The 23,246-nt window shown below is 47.6% G+C and overlaps 1 protein-coding gene across 2 annotated transcripts in view; it reads left to right on the top strand.

The window, feature by feature from the left end:
* The window catches only part of LOC123756152 (monocarboxylate transporter 12), a 159,345-nt gene that overhangs the window by 90,376 nt on the left and 45,723 nt on the right, over window positions 1-23,246 (top strand). For both annotated transcript variants that reach the window (XM_069336569.1, XM_069336568.1), the window contains one exon: window positions 7,695-7,965. In XM_069336569.1, coding sequence (XP_069192670.1) covers window positions 7,695-7,965 — 271 coding nt within the window. The remainder of the gene's footprint in view (window positions 1-7,694; window positions 7,966-23,246) is intronic.

Genomic DNA, 23,246 nt, shown 5'->3' with positions numbered 1-23,246 from the left:
GGAGAGCGGAGAGGTGTTGTCGCGTGTGGTGAGCTGTGCAAGAGAGCAGAGAGGTGTTGGGTGTTGTAGTTAGCGGTGCAGGAGAGATGTTTTGGCTTGTTGTGAGTGATGCAGGAGAGGTGTTGTGGGTTGTGGTAAGCGGTGTAGGAGAGGTGTTGTGTAAAGCGGTGAGTTGTGCAGGAGAGTAGAGAGGTGTTGTGGGTTGTGGTGAGTGATGCAGCAGGGCGGAGAGGTGTTGTGGGTTGTGGTGAGTGGTGCAGGAGAGCGGAGAGGTGTTGTGGGTTGTAGTGAGTGGTGAAGGGGAGCGGAGAGGTGTTATGGGTTGTGGTGATTGGTGCAGGAGAGCTGAGATGTTTTGGGGGTTGTGGTAAGCGGTGCAGGACAGGTGTTGGGGGTTGTGGTGAGCAGTGCAGGACAGGTGTTGTGGGTTGTGGTGAGCCGTGCACGAGTGTGGAGAGATGTTGTGGGTTGCGGTGAGCGGTGCTGGAGATGTGTTGTGGGTTGTGGTAAGCGTTGCAGGAGAGTGGAGACGTGTTGTGGGTTGTGGTGAGCGGTGAAGGAGAGGTGTTGTGGTTTGTGGTGAGTGGTGCAAGAGAGCGGAGAGGTGTTGTGGGTTGAGGTGAGCGGTGAAGGAGAGGTGTTGTGGGTTATGGTAAGCGGTGCAGGAGAGCGGAGACATGTTGTGGGTTGTGGTGAGCGGTGCAGGAGATGTGTTGTGGGTTGTGGTGAGCGGTGAAGGAGAGGTGTTGTGGTTTGTGGTGAGTGGTGCAAGAGAGCGGAGAGGTGTTGTGGGTTGTGGTGAGCGGTGAAGGAGAGGTGTTGTGGTTTGTTGTGAGTGGTGCAAGAGAGCGGAGAGGTGTTGTGGGTTGTGGTGAGTGGTGCAGGAGAGGTGTTGTGGTTTGTGGTGAGTGGTGCAAGAGAGCGGAGAGGTGTTGTGGGTTCAGGTGAGCGGTGCATGAGAGGTGTTGGGGGTTGTGGTGAGCAGTGCCAGAGAGGTGTTGTGGGTTGTGGTGAGCGATGCAGGGACACGAAGAGGTGATGGGGGTTGTGGTGAGCAGTGCCAGAGAGGTGTTTTGGGTTTAGGTGAGCGGTGCATGAGAGGTGTTGGGGGTTGTGGTGAGCAGTCCCAGAGAGGTGTTTTGGGTTTTGGTGAGCGATGCAGGGACAAGAAGAGGTGTTGGGGGTTGTGGTGAGCAGTGCCAGAGAGGTGTTGTGGGTTTAGGTGAGCGGTGCATGAGAGGTGTTGGGGGTTGTGGTGAGCAGTGCCAGAGAGGTGTTTTGGGTTGTGGTGAGCGATGCAGGGACACGAAGAGGTGTTCGGGGTTGTGGTGATTGGTGAAGGAGAGCGGAGAGGTGTTGTGGGTTATTGTGATTGTTGCAGGAGAGGTGTTGTGGGTTGTGGTAAGCGGTGTAGGAGAGGTGTTGTGTAAAGCGGTGAGTTGTGCAGGAGAGTAGAGAGGTGTTGTGGGTTGTGGTGAGTGATGCAGCAGGGCGGAGAGGTGTTGTGGGTTGTGGTGAGTGGTGCAGGAGAGCGGAGAGGTGTTGTGGGTTGTAGTGAGTGGTGAAGGGGAGCGGAGAGGTGTTATGGGTTGTGGTGATTGGTGCAGGAGAGCTGAGATGTTTTGGGGGTTGTGGTAAGCGGTGCAGGACAGGTGTTGGGGGTTGTGGTGAGCAGTGCAGGACAGGTGTTGTGGGTTGTGGTGAGCCGTGCACGAGTGTGGAGAGATGTTGTGGGTTGCGGTGAGCGGTGCTGGAGATGTGTTGTGGGTTGTGGTAAGCGTTGCAGGAGAGTGGAGACGTGTTGTGGGTTGTGGTGAGCGGTGAAGGAGAGGTGTTGTGGTTTGTGGTGAGTGGTGCAAGAGAGCGGAGAGGTGTTGTGGGTTGAGGTGAGCGGTGAAGGAGAGGTGTTGTGGGTTATGGTAAGCGGTGCAGGAGAGCGGAGACATGTTGTGGGTTGTGGTGAGCGGTGCAGGAGATGTGTTGTGGTTTGTTGTGAGTGGTGCAAGAGAGCGGAGAGGTGTTGTGGGTTGTGGTGAGTGGTGCAGGAGAGGTGTTGTGGTTTGTGGTGAGTGGTGCAAGAGAGCGGAGAGGTGTTGTGGGTTCAGGTGAGCGGTGCATGAGAGGTGTTGGGGGTTGTGGTGAGCAGTGCCAGAGAGGTGTTGTGGGTTGTGGTGAGCGATGCAGGGACACGAAGAGGTGATGGGGGTTGTGGTGAGCAGTGCCAGAGAGGTGTTTTGGGTTTAGGTGAGCGGTGCATGAGAGGTGTTGGGGGTTGTGGTGAGCAGTCCCAGAGAGGTGTTTTGGGTTTTGGTGAGCGATGCAGGGACAAGAAGAGGTGTTGGGGGTTGTGGTGAGCAGTGCCAGAGAGGTGTTGTGGGTTTAGGTGAGCGGTGCATGAGAGGTGTTGGGGGTTGTGGTGAGCAGTGCCAGAGAGGTGTTTTGGGTTGTGGTGAGCGATGCAGGGACACGAAGAGGTGTTCGGGGTTGTGGTGATTGGTGAAGGAGAGCGGAGAGGTGTTGTGGGTTATTGTGATTGTTGCAGGAGAGGTGTTGTGAGTTGTTGTAAGGGGTGCAGGAGCGCGGAGAGGTGTTGTGGATTGTAATGAAGGGTGCAGGAGAGCGGAGAGGTGTTGTGGATTGTAATGAAGGGTGCAGGAGAGCGGAGAGGTGTTGGGTGCTGTATTGAGCGGTACAGGAGAGGTGTTGTGGGTTGTGGCAAGCGGTGCAGGAGAGGTGTTATGGGTTGTGGTGAGTGGTGCATCAGGGCGGAGGGGTCTTGTGGGTTGTGGTGAGGCGTGCAGCAAGGCGGAGAGGTGTTGTGGGTTGTGGTGTTTGGTGCAGGAAAGCGGAGAGGTGTAGGGGGTTGTGGTATTTGGTGCAGGAGAGCGGAGTGGTTTTGACGGTTGTTGTGAGCGGTGCAGGAGAGGTGTTGTGGCTTGTTGTGAGTTGTGCAAGAGAGGTGTTGTGTGTTGCGGTGAGTGGTGCAGGAGAGTAGAGAGGTGTTGTGGATTGTGGTGAGCGGTGCATGAGAGCTGAGAGGTTTTAGGGGTTTTGGTGAGCCGTGCATGAGAGTGGAGAGGTGTTGTGGGTTGTGGTAAGCGTTGCAGGAGAGCGGAGAGGTGTTGTGGGTTGTGGTGATTGGTGCAGGAGAGTAGAGAGGTGTTGTGGGCTGTGGTAAGCGGTGCAGGAGAGCGGAGAGGTGTTGTGGGTTGTGGTTAGCGTTGCAGGAAAGATGTTTTGAGTTGTAGTGAGTGTTGCAGGAGAGGTGTTGTGAGTTGTTGTAAATGGTGCAGGAGCGCGGAGAGGTGTTGTGGATTGTAATGAAGGGTGCAGGAGAGCGGAGAGGTGTTGGGTGTTGTAGTGAGCGGTGCAGGAGAGATGTTTTGGCTTGTTGTGAGTGATGCAGGAGAGGTGTTGTGGGTTGTGTTAAGCGGTGTAGGAGAGGTGTTGTGTAATGCGGTGAGTTGTGCAGGAGAGTAGAGAGGTGTTGTGGGTTGTGGTGAGTGGTGCAGGAGAGCGGAGAGGTGTTGTGTGCTGTGGTGAGCAGTGCAGGGGAAGTGTTGTGGGTTGTGGTGATCGGTGCAGGAGAGCTGAGATGTTTTAGGGGTTGTAGTGAGCCGTGCAGGAGATCGGAGAGGTGTTGTGGGTTGTGGTGAGCAGTGCAGGAGAGATGTTGTGGCTTGTTGTGAGTGGTGCAGGAGAGGTGTTGTGGGTTGTGGTAAGCGGTGTAGGAGAGGTGTTGTGTAATGCGGTGAGTTGTGCAGGAGAGTAGAGAGGTGTTCTGGGTTGTAGTGAGCGGTGTAGGAGAGCGAAGAGGTGTTGTGTGTTGTGGTGAGCAGTGCAGGGGAGCGGAGAGGTGTTGTGGGTAGTGGTGATCGGTGCAGGAGAGCTGAGATGTTTTGGGGGTTGTGGTGAGCGGTGTAGGAGAGCGAAGAGGCGTTGTGTGTTGTGGTGAGCAGTGCAGGGGAGCGGAGAGGTGTTGTGGGTAGTGGTGATCGGTGCAGGAGAGCTGAGATGTTTTGGGGGTTGTGGTGAGCGGTGCAGGAGAGCAGAGAGGTGTTGTGGGTTGTGGTGAGTGATGCAGCAGGGCGGAGAGGTGTTGTGGGTTGTGGTGAGTGGTGCAGGAGAGCAGAGAGGTGTTGTGGGTTGTAGTGAGCCGTGTAGGAGAGCGGAGAGGTATTGTGGGTTGTGGTAAGCGGTGCAGGAGATCGGAGAGGTGTTGTGGGTTGTGGTGAGCAGTGCAGGACAGGTGTTGGGGGTTGTGGTGAGCAGTGCAGGACAGGTATTGTGGGTTGTGGTGAGTGGTGCAAGAGAGCGGAGAGGTGTTGTGGGTTGTGGTGAGCGGTGCAGAAACTTGTTGTGGGTTCTGATGAGCATTGCAGGATGTGTTGTGGGTTGTGGTGAGCCGTGCAGGAGAGCGGAGAGGTGTTGTGGGTTGTGGTGAGCGGTGAAGGAGAGGAGTTGTGGTTTGTGGTGAGTGGTGCAAGAGAGGGAGAGGTGTTGTGGGTTGTCGTGAGCGGTGAAGGAGAGGAGTTGTGGTTTGTGGTGAGTGGTGCAAGAGAGCGGAGAGGTGTTGTGGGTTGTGGTGAGCCGTGAAGGAGAGGTGTTGTGGTTTGTGGTGAGTGGTGCAAGAGAGCGGAGAGGTGTTGTGGGTTCAGGTGAGCGGTGCATGAGAGGTGTTGGGGGTTGTTGTGAGCAGTGCCAGAGAGGTGTTGTGGGTTGTGGTGAGCGATACAGGGACACGAAGAGGTGTTCGGGATTGTGGTGAGATCGTGCAGGAGAGCAGAGAGGTGTTGTGGGTTGTGGTGAGCGATACAGGGACACGAAGAGGTGTTCGGGGTTGTGGTGAGATCGTGCAGGAGAGCAGAGAGGTGTTGTGGGTTGTGGTGAGCGATACAGGGACACGAAGAGGTGTTCGGGGTTGTGGTGAGATCGTGCAGGAGAGCGGAGAGGTGTTGTGGGTTGTTGTGAGCGGTGCATAAGAGCAGAGAGGTTTTGGGCGTAGTGGTGAGCCGTGCAGGAGAGGTGTTGTGGGTTGGTATGAGCGGTGCAGGAGAGCAGAGAGGTGTTGTGGGTTGTGGTGAGCCGTGCAGGAGAGGTGTTGTGGGTTATGGTGAGCCGTACAGGAGACTAGAGAGGTGTTGTGGGTTGTGATGAGCGGTGCACGATAACAGAGAGGTTTTGTGGGTTGTGGTGACTGGTGTAGGAGAGCGGAGAGGTGTTGTGAGTTGTGGTTAGCGTTGCAGGAAAGGTGTTTTGAGTTGTAGTGAGTGTTGCAGGAGAGGTGTTGTGAGTTGTTGTAAATGGTGCAGGAGCGCGGAGAGGTGTTGTGGATTGTAATGAAGGGGGCAGGAGAGCGGAGAGGTGTTGGGTGTTGTATTGAGCGGTGCAGGAGAGGTGTTGTGGGTTGTGGTAAGCTGTGCAGGAGAGGTGTTATGGGTTGTGGTGAGTGGTGCATCAGGGCAGAGAGGTGTTGGGGGTTGTGCTGAAGCGTGCAGAAGAGCGGAGAGGTGTTGTGGTGAGCTGTGCATGAGAGGTGTTGGGGGTTGTGTTGAGTGGGGCAGGAGAGGTGTTGTGGGTTGTGGTGAGCAGTGCAGGACAGGAGTTGGGGGTTGTGGTGAACGGTGCAAGAGAGGTGTTGGGGGTTATGGTGAGCGGTGCAGGAGAGGTGTTGTGGGTTGTGGTGACTGGTGTAGGAGAGCGGAGAGGTGTTGGGGGTTGTGGTGAACGGTGCAAGAGAGGTGTTGGGGGTTGTGGTGAGCAGTGCAGGAGAGGTGTTGTGGTTTGTGGTGAGTGGTGCATCAGGGCGGAGAGGTGTTGTGGGTTGTGGTGAGAGGTGCAGGAGAGGTGTTGTGTTGCGGTGAGTGGTGCAGGAGAGCGGAGAGGTGTTGTGGGTTGTGGGTTGTGGTGAGCGGTGCAGGAGAGGTGTTGTGGGTTGTGGTGAGCGGTGCAGGAGAGCGGAGAGGTGTTGTGGGTTGTGGTGAGCGGTGTAGGAGAGCGGAGAGGTGTTGTGGGTTGTGGTGAGTGGTGCAGGAGAGCAGAGAGGTCTTGTGGGTTGTGGTGAGCGTTGTAGGAGAGCGGAGAGGTGTTGTAGCTTGTGATAAGTGGTGCAGGAGAGTAGAGAGTTGTTGTGGGCTGTAGTGAGCGGTGCAGGAGAGCGGAGGGTGTTGTGGGTTGTAGTGAGCGGTGCAGGTGAGCGGAGAGGTGTTGTGGGTTGTAGCGAGTGGTGCAGGAGAGCGGAGAGGTGTTGTGGGTTGTGGTTAGCGGTGCAGGAGAGGTGTTTTGAGTTGTAGTGAGTAGTGCATGAGAGGTGTTGTGGGTTGTGGTGAATGATGCACGAGAGCGGAGAGGTGTTATGGGTGGTTGTGAGTGATGCAGGAGAGCGGAGAGGTGTTGTGGGTTGTGGTGAGCGGTGCAGGAGAGCGGAGAGGTGTTGGGGGTTGTGGTGAACGATGCAGGAGAGCGGAGAGGTGTTGTGGGTTGTGGTGAGCGGTGCAGAAGAGCTGAGAGGTGTTGTGGGTTGTGGTGAGCCGTACAGAAGAGCGGAGAGGTGTTGTGAGTTGTGGTGAGAAGTGCAGGAGAAGTGTTGTGGTTGTGGTGTTCGGTGCAGGAGAGCGGAGAGGTGTTGTGGGTTGTGTTAACTATTTCTGGAGAGCGGAGAGGTGTTGTGGGTTGTGGTGAGCGGTGCAGGAAAGGTGTTGTGGGTTGTGGTGAGCGGTGCAGGAGAGGTGTTGTGGGTTGTGGTGAGTGGTGCAGGAGAGCGGAGAGGTGTTGTGGGTTGTGTTAACTGGTTCAGGAGAGCGGAGAGGTGTTGTGGGTTGTGGTGAGCGGTGCAGGAGAGGTGTTGGGGGTTGTGGTGATCGGTACAGGGGAGGAGTTGGGGGTTGTGGTGAGTAGTGCAGGATAGGTGTTGTGGGCATTGGTGAGCGGTGCTGGAGAGGTGTTGTGGGTTGTGGTGAGCTGTGCAGGAGAGGTGTTTTGAGTTGTTGTGAGTGGTGCAGGAGAGGTGTTGTGGGTTGTGGTGAGTGGTGCAGGAGAGCGGACAGGTTGAACAAGAGATTGGCAGCAGAAGAGACTATGTCTAAAAATATTTTGTCGGCCTTAAAGTTGCAAATGATAAAATTGTTTATATTTATTTTGAAAATATTGTTTCCAGAATGTATCCAGAGATTACCAGCCGGCACATTAATCAGTCCACCAGTTTTTAGGAACTTGTATTGTAAATTTGAACTATCTCTGTACCTTCCTTCACATTAAGGGATATTTTCCCTGTGGTAGTCATACATTGTGAATGAGAGAGGATGCTGGCAGGTCCGGTGATGAACGTAGAAATCTGAACGTTCAGATTACTATCTGAACTTGTAATGCTAAATAATCTTTCTCGTTCCAGACGTTTTAAGAACATAAAATTCTTTATTTTATTGTTACCTCTAGCAGAGTAATTAAAATTTTTGACAGTTGCAACCTGTCGATTGTGCTAATTTAATATTGGTATTTTGTCATTTGTATCAAAACTATCCCTATCTGTCAGTAGTGACACTGTCAGTGCCTTTAAATTGATATATTTCAAATGCATTTTTTAATTTAATAATTAGAGATGAGCAGTTGGATCATAACTTTAATAGATTTTGAAAATGGTAAACACAAATAAATGAATAATTAGTGGAAGTTGCTTAAGTGTTTTATCTATACAGGTAATGGTGGACACAGTTGGACAATGCTTTGGAATCATATTCTCGTCTTTCTTGCGGGAGCAAGAAGCGTCCTCCGTCTTGACTGCTGTGATCTTCAACATGTTTGGTTTCCTGTGGTGTTTGACGGGGCCACCGCTGGGGCCATTGGTCTCGGAGTTTGGCTGGAGGAAGATAACATTTGTGGCCTCCATCATGATCTCTCTCTCCACCATCACATCAGCGTTCGTTACCGCCCCTTGGCTTCTCATCTTCACTTACTCCACTTTAGGGGGTAAGTCTTTTCTCAGAGCCTAGTTCACATGACGCACTCAATAATTGGTAATATATTTAATGTGACAACAACAAGCTTAATGGTACAGTAACGGAATGAGACATGAGTTTGGGAGGGAATTATCAGGGGAAAAGCGCCAAGCCATTACGATTATATAGCACTTGGAAGGAGTCAAGATAAGGATTTTGGGGTGGGACAGAGGGAAGGAATGGTGACCAACCACTTGGACGGTCGGGGATTGAACGCCGACCTGCATGAAGCAAGACAGTCGCTCTACCGTCCAGCCCAAGTGGTTGGGCTATGAGTTTGGGAAGTGCCAAGTACTATTGGTACATATTAGCAGGTTTGGTCCAGAAAGACAACACTTGGTGTCCAGGGTGGACAGCACAGCGCCATATTGTCCGAGATCACCCAGCAAGGCATCACTTGGTGTCCAGGGTGGACAACACAGCCCCATATTGTCCGAGATCACCCAGCAAAGCATCACTTGGTGTCCAGGGTGGACAACACAGCCCCATATTGTCCGAGATCACCCAGCAAGGCATCACTTGGTGTCCAGGGTGGACAACACAGCCCCATATTGTCCGAGATCACCCAGCAAAGCATCACTTGGTGTCCAGGGTGGACAGCACAGCCCCATATTGTCCGAGATCACCCAGCAAGGCATCACTTGGTGCCCAGGGTGGACAACACAGCCCCATATTGTCCGAGATCACCCAGCAAGGCATCACTTGGTGTCCAGGGTGGACAACACAGCCCCATATTGTCCGAGATCACCCAGCAAGGCATCACTTGGTGTCCAGGGTGGACAACACAGCCCCATATTGTCCGAGATCACCCAGCAAGGCATCACTTGGTGTCCAGGGTGGACAACACAGCCCCATATTGTCCGAGATCACCCAGCAAGGCATCACTTGGTGTCCAGGGTGGACAACACAGCCCCATATTGTCCGAGATCACCCAGCAAGGCATCACTTGGTGTCCAGGGTGGACAACACAGCCCCATATTGTCCGAGATCACCCAGCAAGGCATCACTTGGTGTCCAGGGTGGACAACACAGCCCCATATTGTCCGAGATCACCCAGCAAAGCATCACTTGGTGTCCAGGGTGGACAACACAGCCCCATATTGTCCGAGATCACCCAGCAAGGCATCACTTGGTGTCCAGGGTGGACAACACAGCCCCATATTGTCCGAGATCACCCAGCAAGGCATCACTTGGTGTCCAGGGTGGACAACACAGCCCCATATTGTCCGAGATCACCCAGCAAGGCATCACTTGGTGTCCAGGGTGGACAACACAGCCCCATATTGTCCGAGATCACCCAGCAAGGCCCCTTGTGTCTTACGGGACTCAACAAGGGACTGGCATGACTCAAATTACACAAGTCCAAGCAGAATAAGAGACCAAACGTGCTATTTGAATGTGTATTCGGTTCCCTTGGGGATTGGTTCTAGGTTCGATTCCCAGGCGATTGATTGTAGGTTCGATTCCCAGGCAGGGCGAAACATTTAAGTTGTGTTGTGGGTTGAAACGTACGAAACATTTTCGTACATCCGATGCGACTGTTCATCTAGCAGGAAATAGGTACCTGCAAGTTAATGGACTGTTGTGGACTGCATCCTAGGTGTAGATCAGTCGCTAGCTAGGGATATCTCAGTGAGCCTAACAGACTCCGTCTTCCTAATAGTGTAAAACTTCAGTATATGAAGTTAAACGAACCCAGTATTATATGTAAAAATAAAATGTGATGTGTATGTCACATCTACATGTCACATATGAGGCATTTTATCAGGTTACCTGTTGCAGGTAAGCAACATTTATGCAACTTTTCTTTCACTTACTGCCTCTATTCACCTAGCAGTAAATAGTTACCTTCGAGTTATGCAACTGTTGAGGATTGCATCCTTGGGAAGGTCAGCAGCTGGCCACGGAGGACCTGGAGATCCATCCTTGGGAACACCAGGTCAGGGAGTGTTGTCCTTCACCACACACCAGCAACATCACTGTGTGTAGTCACCAGGTCAGGGAGTGTTGTCCTTCACCACACACCAGCAACATCACTGTGTGTAGTCACCAGGTCAGGGAGTGTTGTCCTTCACCACACACCAGCAACATCACTGTGTGTAGTCACCAGGTCAGGGAGTGTTGTCCTTCACAACACACCAGCAACACCACTGTGTGTAGTCACCAGGTCAGGGAGTGTTGTCCTTCACCACACACCAGCAACATCACTGTGTGTAGTCACCAGGTCAGGGAGTGTTGTCCTTCACAACACACCAGCAACACCACTGCGTGTAGTCACCAGGTCAGGGAGTGTTGTCCTTCACAACACACCAGCAACATCACTGTGTGTAGTCACCAGGTCAGGGAGTGTTGTCCTTCACCACACACCAGCAACACCACTGCGTGTAGTCACCAGGTCAGGGAGTGTTGTCCTACACAACACACCAGCAACACCACTGTGTGTAGTCACCAGGTCAGGGAGTGTTGTCCTTCACAACACACCAGCAACACCACTGCGTGTAGTCACCAGGTCAGGGAGTGTTGTCCTTCACAACACACCAGCAACACCACTGTGTGTAGTCACCAGGTCAGGGAGTGTTGTCCTTCACAACACACCAGCAACACCACTGCGTGTAGTCACCAGGTCAGGGAGTGTTGTCCTTCACCACACACCAGCAACACCACTGTGTGTAGTCACCAGGTCAGGGAGTGTTGTCCTTCACAACACACCAGCAACACCACTGCGTGTAGTCACCAGGTCAGGGAGTGTTGTCCTTCACAACACACCAGCAACACCACTGTGTGTAGTCACCAGGTCAGGGAGTGTTGTCCTTCACAACACACCAGCAACACCACTGCGTGTAGTCACCAGGTCAGGGAGTGTTGTCCTACACAACACACCAGCAACACCACTGTGTGTAGTCACCAGGTCAGGGAGTGTTGTCCTTCACAACACACCAGCAACACCACTGCGTGTAGTCACTAGGTCAGGGAGTGTTGTCCTTCACAACACACCAGCAACACCACTGTGTGTAGTCACCAGGTCAGGGAGTGTTGTCCTTCACAACACACCAGCAACACCACTGCGTGTAGTCACCAGGTCAGGGAGTGTTGTCCTACACAACACACCAGCAACATCACTGTGTGTAGTCACCAGGTCAGGGAGTGTTGTCCTACACAACACACCAGCAACACCACTGTGTGTAGTCACCAGGTCAGGGAGTGTTGTCCTACACAACACACCAGCAACATCACTGTGTGTAGTCACCAGGTCAGGGAGTGTTGTCCTTCACAACACACCAGCAACATCACTGTGTGTAGTCACCAGGTCAGGGAGTGTTGTCCTTCACAACACACCAGCAACATCACTGTGTAGATGTGAGATTTTTCTTTTTCCATCAGACTCTGGGAAGCTAGATGTAAAGATTTTTCTTACTTTACTTTTCTTTACTTCCCTCTCTGGGAAAGGTTTTACCACCAGGCAGAAAGGAGTGTGTCGCCAACATGTTGGGTGTGGCACACAGCTTATACTTTAAAAGGTGGCAAAGAAAGGCGGGAGCAGCCGCAAGAACTTCAAGAAGTTAAAGTCCTTATCCACTGAGTCATCGGGTTCCTCGAGTGCCATAGCACTAGTAACCAACGGATTCTCACATCAAAATATTTGATGAGTGGCACTATGAATCAAGTTCGAAACCAGAAGTAGGCCTTCAATTAAAAAAATCACAGGTAACGTTTCAAATGAATTCACCGGAATGGTAACCTTCATTCCTTTCCACGACTCTTACATCTAGAGAGGGCAGCTTCCCATTACTCTTCATCTCATAAGTGAAACTTAACACCGAATTTTGCTCGAATGCCTCCTTCAACTGCTGCAAACGTCAGACATCAGGTACTTGCATAAATATGTCGCCAACGTACCTGCAGTATATGGCAGGCTTTAAGTCCATGCCAACTAAGACCCTCTGCTCTATGGTGCCCCATGTAAAAAATTGCAAACAGGACATCTAAGGGAGAACCCATGGCGACACCATCTACGTGTTTATACATGTGCCCATCGGAACACAAGAAGGGTATCTCTTTAGTACAACCAACAAGAAACTTTTAGGGGAAGCTGCCCTTTCAAGATGTAACAGTCGCGGAAAGAAAAATAGGCTTCCACACTGCAGTCTACCCTAAGGAAACGAATATAGGAATGTGCCTTAATGCCAATAGTGACTGCCCTGACAGTTAAAGGCGGAGTGTTGTCAACGCTTACGCTAACTGTGAGGTAGGTAACTGTGGTAACTGTGGTAACTGTTACGTTTACAGTCTCCGTGGTGTAGTGGTAAGACACTCGCCTGGCGTTCCTCGAGCGCTATGTCATGGGTTCGTATCCTGGCCGGGGAGGATTTACTGGGCGCAATTCCTTAACTGTAGCCTCTGTTTAACGCAACAGTAAAATGTGTACTTGGATGAAAAAACGATTCTTCGCGGCAGGGGATCGTATTCCAGGGACCTACCCGAAACGCTACGCGTACTAGTGGCTGTACAAGAATGTAACAACTCTTGTATATATCTCAAAAAAAAAAAAAAAAAAACTGAGCTCACAGCTCTGACTGGAAGCAGGTCGACGAGGAACTCTGTAGAGTAAGTCAGGTACTAGTCAATAATGGTTTCTCTAACGGTTATGTTGAATACGTTCTTAAAATAAAGGTGATACGCCATGCCTCCTCTGAAGAATCAACTAACACTCCACCTGTACCTCCTATTAAAGTGTTTTTGTTCTTTTCGACGGCTCATAAAACGGAGGAAAGTGTCCTGAATGATATTATTGATAGGAACGTAATCCCCACAGACACAAAACAGGAGATACAATTAACAATGTACAACAAAAACAAGAAGTTGGCAAACCTACTTAAGAAGAACTCTCCAGACACCAAACAGAATGCCTTAAAAAAAGACCAACGTCATCCCCAAATGGGGACTGTCAGTCCCAAAGATTCCAGTATATAAGCAAGACAACAACGTATCTCTCTATGCGATTAACAATGCACAAGCAACAGGGCTCCATCAAGGAGTATATATTCTCCTCACAGACCATCACCAGATAAATCTTAACAAGTACCACAAAAATCATCGACAGGTACTACGACACCTGGAGACTCGACCTCAGCGAGGCCCTACACATCAAAATTTAAAAACAAGCAATCGACAGCCAATTAACACATAGGGAATGTTTAGGTCCCCTCCAATACAGTTTCCGTGTGCTTTTCTTCTACTTTTCTCCTAATTTTCCTGTATGTCCAAGGTACACAGACTCGCAATCATCGCTGGGAATCTAATACACACAATATATATATATATATATATATATATATATATATATATATATATATATATATATATATATATATATATATATATATATGTCGTACCTAGTAGCCAGAACTCACTTCTCAGCCTACTATTCAAGGCCCGATTTGCCTAATAAGCCAAGTTTTCCTGAATTAATATATTTACTATAAATTTTTTCTTATGAAATGATAAAGCAACCCTTTTCTCTATGTATGAGGTCAATTTTTTTTATTGGAGTTAAAATTAACATAGATATATGACCGAACCTAACCAACCCTACCTAACCTAACCTAACCTATATTTATAGGTAAGGTTAGGTTAGGTAGCCAAAAAAAGCTAGGTTAGGTTAGGTTAGGTAGGTTAGGTAGACGAAAAAACATTAATTCATGAAAACTTGGCTTATTAGGCAAATCGAGCCTTGAATAGTAGGCTGAGAAGTGCGTTCTGGCTATTAGGTACGACATATATATATATATATATATATATATATATATATGTCGTACCGAGTAGCCAGAACTCACTTCTCAGCCTACTATGCAAGGCCAAATTTGCCTAATAAGCCTAGTTTTCATGAATTAATGTTTTTTCGACTACCTAACCTACCTAACCTAACCTAACCTAACGTTTTCGGCTACCTAACCTAACCTAACCTATAAAGATAGGTTAGGTTAGGTTAGGTAGGGTTGGTTAAGTTCGGTCATATATCTACGTTAATTTTAACTCCAATAAAAAAAAATTGACCTCATACATAATGAAATGGGTAGCTTTATCATTTCATAAGAAAAATATTAGAGAAAATATATTAATTCAGTAAAACTTGGCTTATTAGGCAAATCTGGCCTTGCATAGTAGGCTGAGAAGTGAGTTCTGGCTACTAGGTACGACATATATATATATATATATATATATATATATATATATATATATATATATATATATATATATATATATATATATATATATATATATATATATGTCGTACCTAATAGCCAGAATGCACTTCTCAGCCTACTATGCAAGGCCCGATTTGCCTAATAAGCCAAGTTTTCTTGAAATAATATATTTTCTCTAATTTTTTTCTTATGAAATGATAAAGCTACCCATTTCATTATGTATGAGGTCAATTTTTTTTTATTTTAGTTAAAATTAACGTAGATATATGACCAAACCTAACCAACCCTACCTAACCTAACCTAACCTATCTTTATAGGTTAGGTTCGGTTAGGTAGCAGAAAAAGTTAGGTTAGGTTAGGTTAGGTAGGTTAGGTAGTCGAAAAAACATTAATTCATGAAAACTTGGCTTATTAGGCAAATCAGGCCTTGCATAGTAGGCTGAGAAGTGCGTTCTGGCTATTAGGTACGACATATATATATATATATATATGTCGTACCTAGTAGCCAGAACGCACTTCTCAGCCTACTATGCAAGGCCCGATTTGCCTAAAAAGCCAAGTTTTCATGAAATAATTGTTTTTCGACTACCTTACCTACCTAACCTAACCTAACTTTTTCGGCTACTTAACCGAACCTAACCTATAGAGATAGGTTAGGTTAGGTTAGGTAGGGTTGGTTAGGTTCGGTCATATATCTACGTTAATTTTAACTCCAATAAAAAAAAAATTGACCTCATACATAATGATATAGGTAGCTTTATCATTTCATAAGAAAAAAATTTGAGAAAATATATTAATTCAGGAAAACTTGGCTTACTAGGCAAATCGGGCCTTGCATAGTAGGCTGAGAAGTGCGTTCTGGCTACTAGGTACGACATATATATATATATATAGCTATATATATACCTACCTAACCTAACCTAACCTAACGTTTTCGGCTACCTAACCTAACCTAACCTATAAAGATAGGTTAGGCTAGGTTAGGTAGGGTTGGATAGGTTCGGTCATATATCTATGTTAATTTTAACTCCAATGAAAAAAAATCGACCTCATACATAATGAAATGGGTAGCTTTATCATTTCATAAGAAAAAAATTAGAGAAAATATATTAATTCAGGAAAACTTGGCTTATTAGGCAAATCGGGCATTGCATAGTAGGCTGAGAAGTGCGTTCTGGCTACTAGGTACGACATATATATATATATATATATATATATATATATATATATATATATATATATATATATATATATATATATATATATATATATTTATATATATATATATATATATATATATATATTTAAATATATATATATATATATATATATATATATATATATATATATTTATATATATATATATATATATATATATATATATATATATATATATATATATATATATATATATATGTATATATATTGTTATGATTTCGGCCTGCAGGAGAAACGAGTCTCCCCCTTGAGAATTATTCAACAAGCCTGACCTAACTAAAAAGTATAAGAAATATTGAGGCGATAACACAGATGTAAAATAGTTTGTTGGATTTAATGAACAATTTGAGATTATGGTCAGTAAATAAGGAACTAGATAAATGACTGGTTAGGAGATGTGGATAATTTGCTGGAGGCGTGAGGCTCGCTTCTGGAGGGCTTTGACCTCACTTGACCATCAGACATCGCAGGGGAAAGCCACGCTCCGTTTGAGCTCCCATCAGAAAGGAACCCCTAGTGATATATCTCCAAGAGAAGAGAAGTATGCAGACGTGCCAGCTGTAGAATCGAGCTGGGAACGTTGTGGTCTCAAGTCCTGGTCGACGAGTAGAGTATTAAGCTGCCAAGAGACATTTTTCGTGGGCTGTGTGGAGTGCCCTGACCAGACGCGTCAGAGGGATAGCGCCCTCGACTAGACAATCTGTGGTAAGCACGATTTAAGCCAGTTCATAGTGATTGCTTGTAGTTGGTCGTGTGCCCAGCGACAGTAGCAATGTTTATGGATGAGTTAGAAATGTTTTGGTAAGGCAGGAAGCCTAAATAAGAGGACGGAGATGAGAGAGACCGCTGGAGGGACGAGCAGGGCGTCCTCTCCATTCGACCGCTTGGAGCCAACTGACTGAGGGGCGGCGGAGAGAGTGGAGGCCCGCCGGGCGAGGAGGAGCATGGACCCGCCCAACGCGGAAGTCTACTCTCACAGTATGTAGAGGACAGATAGAGGTTTGAGGCAAACATATTGTGTGATTATTTTTGTTTATGTGGTAAAGGGGAAACATTTTTATTGGAGTGTCGATGGGTTGCAGGTTTGTCTTTGGGGAAGAAGTTGCTGAGAACTTCGAAGCCAGCACAGATGGAGTAATTGATGAGACTCCAAGGTAGTGGAGGAGAGGATCTCGAGCTGTGAGGAGAAGCAGTGAAGAGGAGTGTCACGTGCTTCTGTAGAGGTGGTGAAGCACCATAGTTGCTCGAGGGAACTTCATGGTGTAGCAGCCAAGAGAGCTGTGGAGGACCCTAGCAGAAGGGTAAAGCACCGTAGTTGCTCAAGGAAAACTTCATGGTAGCAGCCTGGAGGAGCTGCAGAGGATCCTGGTAGTGAAGCCCAGAAGAACCTGAAGATATCAGGGTAGTGAACTTCCAGATGTGGAAGGGAAGTTCTAAATGATTACTTGTAGGGAGGTAATCGAGTGTTTGGTTGTCATTAGCGTGCAAGACGCAGTGAGAGGTGGGTGATTGTTTGCATTCTTATGTCAAGGAGTGTTTTATACTGAAGTTTAGAGTTACAGTCGTAGGCTGGATTACCTACAGATGTATGTGTTCTAGGACTAATAGGGTGATCGATTGATCATTGTTGTGTATCAAGGAACAATTATACTGATATATGTTATTGCATTCACATGCTGATTTTCTTTGTACACATTTATGTATATATATATATATATATATATATATATATATATATATATATATATATATATATATATATATATATATATATATATATATATATATATATATATATATATATATATATATATATCCCCAAGGGTGTGAGGCAGCGGCTCATGCAGCTAGAGCCTACATTGCCAACATTACGAATGAAAAAGCCCTGATAAAGCTGGACTTCAAAAATGCTTTCAGTCTGGTTAGAAGGGATGCAGTACTCAGTGCAGTTCATCGCCTTTTTCCTTCCCTCTACCCGTTTGTAAACTCATGCTACAGCAAGAATCTAACCCTGCTTTTTGGGGAACATGAAATTGAATCACAAGAAGGTGTCCAACAAGGTGACCCCCTTGCTCCTTTTCTGTTCTGCCTAGTTATCAAGGAAGTCACCGATAACCTGTCCAGTGAGCTCAACATTTGGTTTTTGGATGATGGTACTCTAGCCGGCTCCCCAGCCTCACTCTTGGACGACATAAGAATAATCCAGGAGCAAGGAGCAAGCCTAGGCCTCACCCTGAACCCTTCCAAGTGCGAAATAACCTCCACCAACCAGCACATAATAGAGCAAATAAAGGTTGTTTTGCCTGATATTCATACAACCAACCCTGAGGACAGCACACTCCTAGGTGCTCCTCTTGGAAGGAATGCCATCGACGGGGTCCTCGGTAAGAAGATCACTGACCTGAAGAGGATGAACGAGAGGACTGAAGACATCGATGCTCATGATGCACTTTACCTCATCACCAGATGCTTGTCCCTTCCCAGGCTGACCTACTTTCTAAGATGTTCGCCATCTTTCAACAATATTAAATTAGAAGAGTATGACAGCTTGCTGAAATCAACACTAGAAAAAGCCCTCAATCTTTCCCTCAGCGACTCACAGTGGAAACAGGCCTCCCTTCCTGTCAGACTCGGGGGCCTTGGCGTGCGCACAGCAACACAAATTGCTGTACCAGCATTCCTGTCCTCTTCAGTGGGGTCTGACAACCTGGTGAAGGAAATCCTACCTGAGCACCTAGTTCAACAGGCAGGGGTGCATGATCCCAGCTTCACAGACTGCACAACCAAATGGGTCTCTCTCGCAGGACCAGCACCCCAACCACCGCCTTCTGAAGCCCATAAGCAATCCAGCTGGGATCGCCCCATTGCCGACCAAGAAGCTGCAACTTTGCTAGAAGCTGCGACGACACCACATGACACTGCCCGACTTAGAGCTGTAGCAGCTCCCCATGCAGGTGATTTCCTATTAGCAACCCCAATGTCAGCAACCGGCACCCGTCTCACACCGCAGGCCCTCCGAATTGCCGTGGCTCTCCGCCTAGCTGCCCCAATCCACACCGAATACAGGTGTATTTGCGGCGAGGCAGAGGCCGACAGATATGGACGGCATGGCCTTCTTTGCCAAAGGACCGGAGGATGGCATGCAAGACACGGCGAGGTTAATGACATTATTAAGAGAAGCCTTACCACAGCCGGTTGTCCAGCAGAGAGAGAGCCCCGTTACCTAATGTCCCGCAACTCTGATGAGCCTGTCGGTCGCCCAGACGGAATTACGGTGAACCCCTGGAAGAATGGTAGACAGTTGGTGTGGGACTACACTTGCGTTTCAACTTTAGCCAATACCTATGTTGACTTCAGTGCTACACAAGCAGGAGGAGCTGCCAATCACCGGGAAGCGGCCAAGTCACGTAAATACAGAGACCTTGAGCACCACTACAATTTTGTCCCCATTGCCTCAGAGACGCTTGGTGCCTGGGGTAAAAGTGCTGCTAGCTTTTTAAAGGAGTTGGGGTCTAAGCTAATCGAAACAACTAGAGACCCCAGAGCTGCCAGTTTTCTTTTTCAGCGCCTTAGTGTGGCAATCCAGAGAGGAAATGCTCACTGCATCCATGGTTCCTGCCCGCCATCTGAGGAGCTGGAGGAGCTATTCAACTTGTGGCAAGCAGCCTTGTACCCTGTATGTAATCAATATTGTAACTTTTTTTGTGTAATGACATTTTCAAATAAAGTTAGATAAATATACACACTTAACAAAAGAATAGGGGTGGTAGGAGAAGAAAATATCAAAGTGTTCAGTGAGGATCCACAAGGTCTTCTCTGAGTACTCTTTATTTTCTTCTCCGAGGCTATGGGTCCCTACATTTGCACCAGAGGTGGTACCCCTTCTATATATATATATATATATATATATATATATATATATATATATATATATATATATATATATATATATATATATATATATATATGTATATATATATATTCTATTGCTGATAGAGCAACAGTGTATGTAGACTTGATCAACTTGAGGAGGTTGATAGTATCAGGTGGTGAACCAGGAGATAGGATACCACTTGATAAGCTGATGATAGAATTCTGATGGTGTTGGAGTGCAACCTGATTGTAATAGTATAGAGTATAGGATTCATTATTATTATATGTGTATATGTATTGTGTATGTGCTCTGTCCAGTAAATGTATTCAAGTTTGCTGGTATTTGACCTTATCCTAGTGAGGCTTCCCATGAAATAGTACAGAAGGAGAGAGAGAGAGAAAGAACCAAGAACCACCGCTGTGGACAGGGTAGAACAGAAAACTAATAAGTCAGGGGGGATTGAGGAGATCATCTCACATAAGGAGAGAATGGGGAGTCACAGCGGCTTGAGTGGGTGTGTGCACGTGACAACGAGGCAAAGTGTTGGAGCCGCATCCCCTAAACGTGTGACGTTGAGCCCCTCTCCAAGAGCCAGAAGCGTCTAGTGTGATCTCCTAGTGAGGTATAAGCATATATGAGTTGTGGGTTGGGTTGTCCATAAAAGGGGAACAACACGACAACACCACCAACACACAACTATAATAATATATATATATATATATATATATATATATATATATATATATATATATATATATATACTGGATAATAATTTTATTAGTTTTGTCAAGGACAGGAAGCCTGGGCATATTATATAATAAATAATATATATATATATATATATATATATATATATATATATATATATATATATATATATATATATATATATATATATATATATATATATATATATATATATATATATATATATATATATATTTTGTCCTTTATTATGCATTTGATGGTTACAAGATATACATGGGTTGATACAAAAATAATAATGCAAAAAGGTGCTTAAAGGTTATGGATCTCTTGAAGAACACAACCATGGGAAACATTGATGAATGTCACAGACGGGTTCGATCATTGTTGCAAGTCAAACACTTCTTCGAATTCCTCTGAAGTTGGACTAGTGCCCAAGACGCAACAGGCATTTCCCCTCTGAATCGCAACACTGAGGCGCTGGAACAAGAAACTTTTTGCTCTCTGGTCTTTTGTAGCGCTGATCAATTTGTCCCCCAATTCCTTCAGGAACTTCAATGCACATTTTCCCCACGAACCGAGGGTCTCCGAGCCGATCGGAACAAAGCTGTAGCAGTGTGCTAGACCTCTGTATTTAATAATTTTCTGCGATTCCCTGAAAGAAGCAGCACCACCGCTTTCACGTGTGCTTTAGTGGAGGTAGGTACTGGCCAGTGTGGCAGCGCACGTGTAGTCCCATACCACTTGCTTACCATCCTTCCAAGGTAGCAAGGTGACCCCATCAGGGCGCTTCTGAGGGTCGTTAGGTCTGGATAAGTGTGGTTCTCTTTGTGCCGGGCAGCGGGCTGTGGCGAGGCTCCTCTTGATGATGTCGTTGACTTCTTCATGTCTTGCAATTTTACCCTGTGATTTACGACATACCAGACCATGACGACCATATTGGTCTGCCATCGCAGTTCCGCAGATGCACCTATGTTCGGTGAGGATGGGGGCGGCAAGGCGAAGGGCAACTCCAATGCGGAGAGCGTCATGACTGAGGCGAGTTCCCAGGGCTGCATTGGGCACAGCAAATAAAAAATCCCCGGCGTGGGGTGCTGTTACCGCTAGGAGGCGGGCTTTGTTTTCAGCATTAGCGTTGTCAATCATTGCTGTGACAGTCTTTTCCATTATGGGGCTATCCCAGTGGGCCTGCTTGTGGTCTTTTGGGACTTGTGGTCGGGGTTGAGGGTGTGCAATGGTGTCCCATTGTCTGGCTGCTTCGATGAACGTTTGATCATGAGTTCCCGCTGTCTCTCTCATACGCTCTGGTAGGATCTGCCCTACCAATTCGTTGGCTGCTGTACATGAGGATAAGAATGCTGGAAGTGCTACCTCAGTTGCCTTTCGTATGCCTATCCCTCCAAATCTCACTGGTAGTGTTGCTTGGTCCCACTGACTGTCATCTAAATCTAGGTTGAGCGCCTTCCTGAATATTGACCTGAGGAGCTCATCATATTGATTTAGAAGTGGGTTGCCAAAAGTTGGTGCACACCTTAAGAAGTATGTTAGCCTGGGCAGGGTAAGGCACTTTGTGAGAAGGTAGAGGGCATCGTGGGAGTCCAAGTCCCCAATTCTCTCTTCCATCCTCTTTAGGTCTCTAAACTTTTCGTCAAGGACTGCAGCAATGGCATTGTGGCCCAGAGGTGCTCCGAGTAGTGTGCTGTCGGTAGGTTTAACGACTGAGGCTTCTGGTAGAACTGATTTCACTGCTCTAATGATTACTTCACTAGATGCAATAATTTCGCACTTGGAGGGGCTAAGAACGAGACCCATGGACTCCCCCCGTGTCTTCACCAGCTGTAAGTCTTCTAGCAGGGAATCTTGTGTGCCTGCCAGAGTGCCATCATCCAGGAACCAGATGTTGAGCTCGCTGGACAGTCTGGTTGTAATTTCTCGAACCGCTATGCAAAAGAGGAACGGTGCAAGTGGGTCACCCTGTTGAATTCCCTCTGCTGAGGTGACTTCATGTTTGCCAAACAGGAGGGTTGAGTCTTTGCTGTAGCCTGCTGACACAAACGGGAGAATGCTTGGGCAATGTTCCTGGACTGCAGTGAGGATTGCTTCCCTTTTGACCGAGTTGAAAGCGTTTTTAAAATCTAATTTTACTACTGCCTGGTCTTCAGTAAGAGAGCTAATGTAGGCTCGTGCAGCATGAGCCGCTGCTTCACAGCCTTGGGGGACTCCAAACCCCAGCTGGTTGGGTTGCAGCATGGTGGCTGCTTCCGTTCGGATACTTCTGACAGCAGCCCTTGCAACTAGGCGGCGAAGGGTATTGCCAACGGCAATGGGTCTGATTCCTCCCCCCTTCTTTTTGAGGGCACATAGGGATGCACCAAAGAAGAATAGTTTGATTTCATCAGGGATTAACCCGGCGAGGCAGTTGTTGACAAACGTTGTGATTTCTGTCAGGAGCGCTTCTGCAGCTGGGCCAAGAACAGGGTTCACCATTTCCTTCACATGTTGAGGTCTTACCCCTGTGTAGCCTCCTGAGGAGCCCGGGGGAAATGAAACGATAGCTTTATAAACCTCTGACTCCCGGAGGACGAGAGGTTCCTGATTAGGGGCGAGCCTGACCTGTGGGGGAGGTCCACCTACGGCCCTGACGGGGTGTTTTTCTCTCAGTGCTTGGGCTGTGGTTTCATCCCTGGGCAAAATTTTGTCCTCACTTGTGATCAACCTGAGTGCCCCGACTGTATTGCCCTCTTCAATTTTCTTGCTGACTTGGGCACCTAATTTTCTGTTGTCGCTGATTGTCGTACTTGGTCTGCCTCGGCGGTGTTTGGTGTGTTTGGGGAGGCGGACTAGGTTGTCAGCCCTAGGAAAATCCCTAATTGCTTTATTGACGGATGAGGCCAGTGTCTTGCCTCCTCTGTCTGGTACACCTAAGCATGCATTGCCAAAAAGTAACAGATTGTGCCAGGCTTTGATGGTATCAGGTGCAACAAGGTTATTTGACCCTCTGTTGACTTTTGCGATGAGGTCCGTGTATTTCCCTGCAGCAAAAGGGCGAGAGGCCTTTGGGATGTGGGTGAGTGTCCTGGTTGACGTTGCTTTAATTGCCTCTAGCAGGTCGTCTGTTGCAACGTCATCTGTTGCGATTTGTACTGGTGCAACAGGCTCCTGAGTGCTGCCTCCTCCCACGGGAGGCCTCCCTGACCCAGGACAGTCACCATGCTGGCGTATGACTCTGGAGACAGAGTTGATGCTGAC

The sequence above is a fragment of the Procambarus clarkii genome, chromosome 36, assembly GCF_040958095.1.
Source record: "Procambarus clarkii isolate CNS0578487 chromosome 36, FALCON_Pclarkii_2.0, whole genome shotgun sequence".
In the NCBI taxonomy this organism is placed as follows: Eukaryota; Metazoa; Arthropoda; class Malacostraca; order Decapoda; family Cambaridae; genus Procambarus; species Procambarus clarkii.
This window is presented reverse-complemented; position numbering and strand designations above follow the sequence as displayed.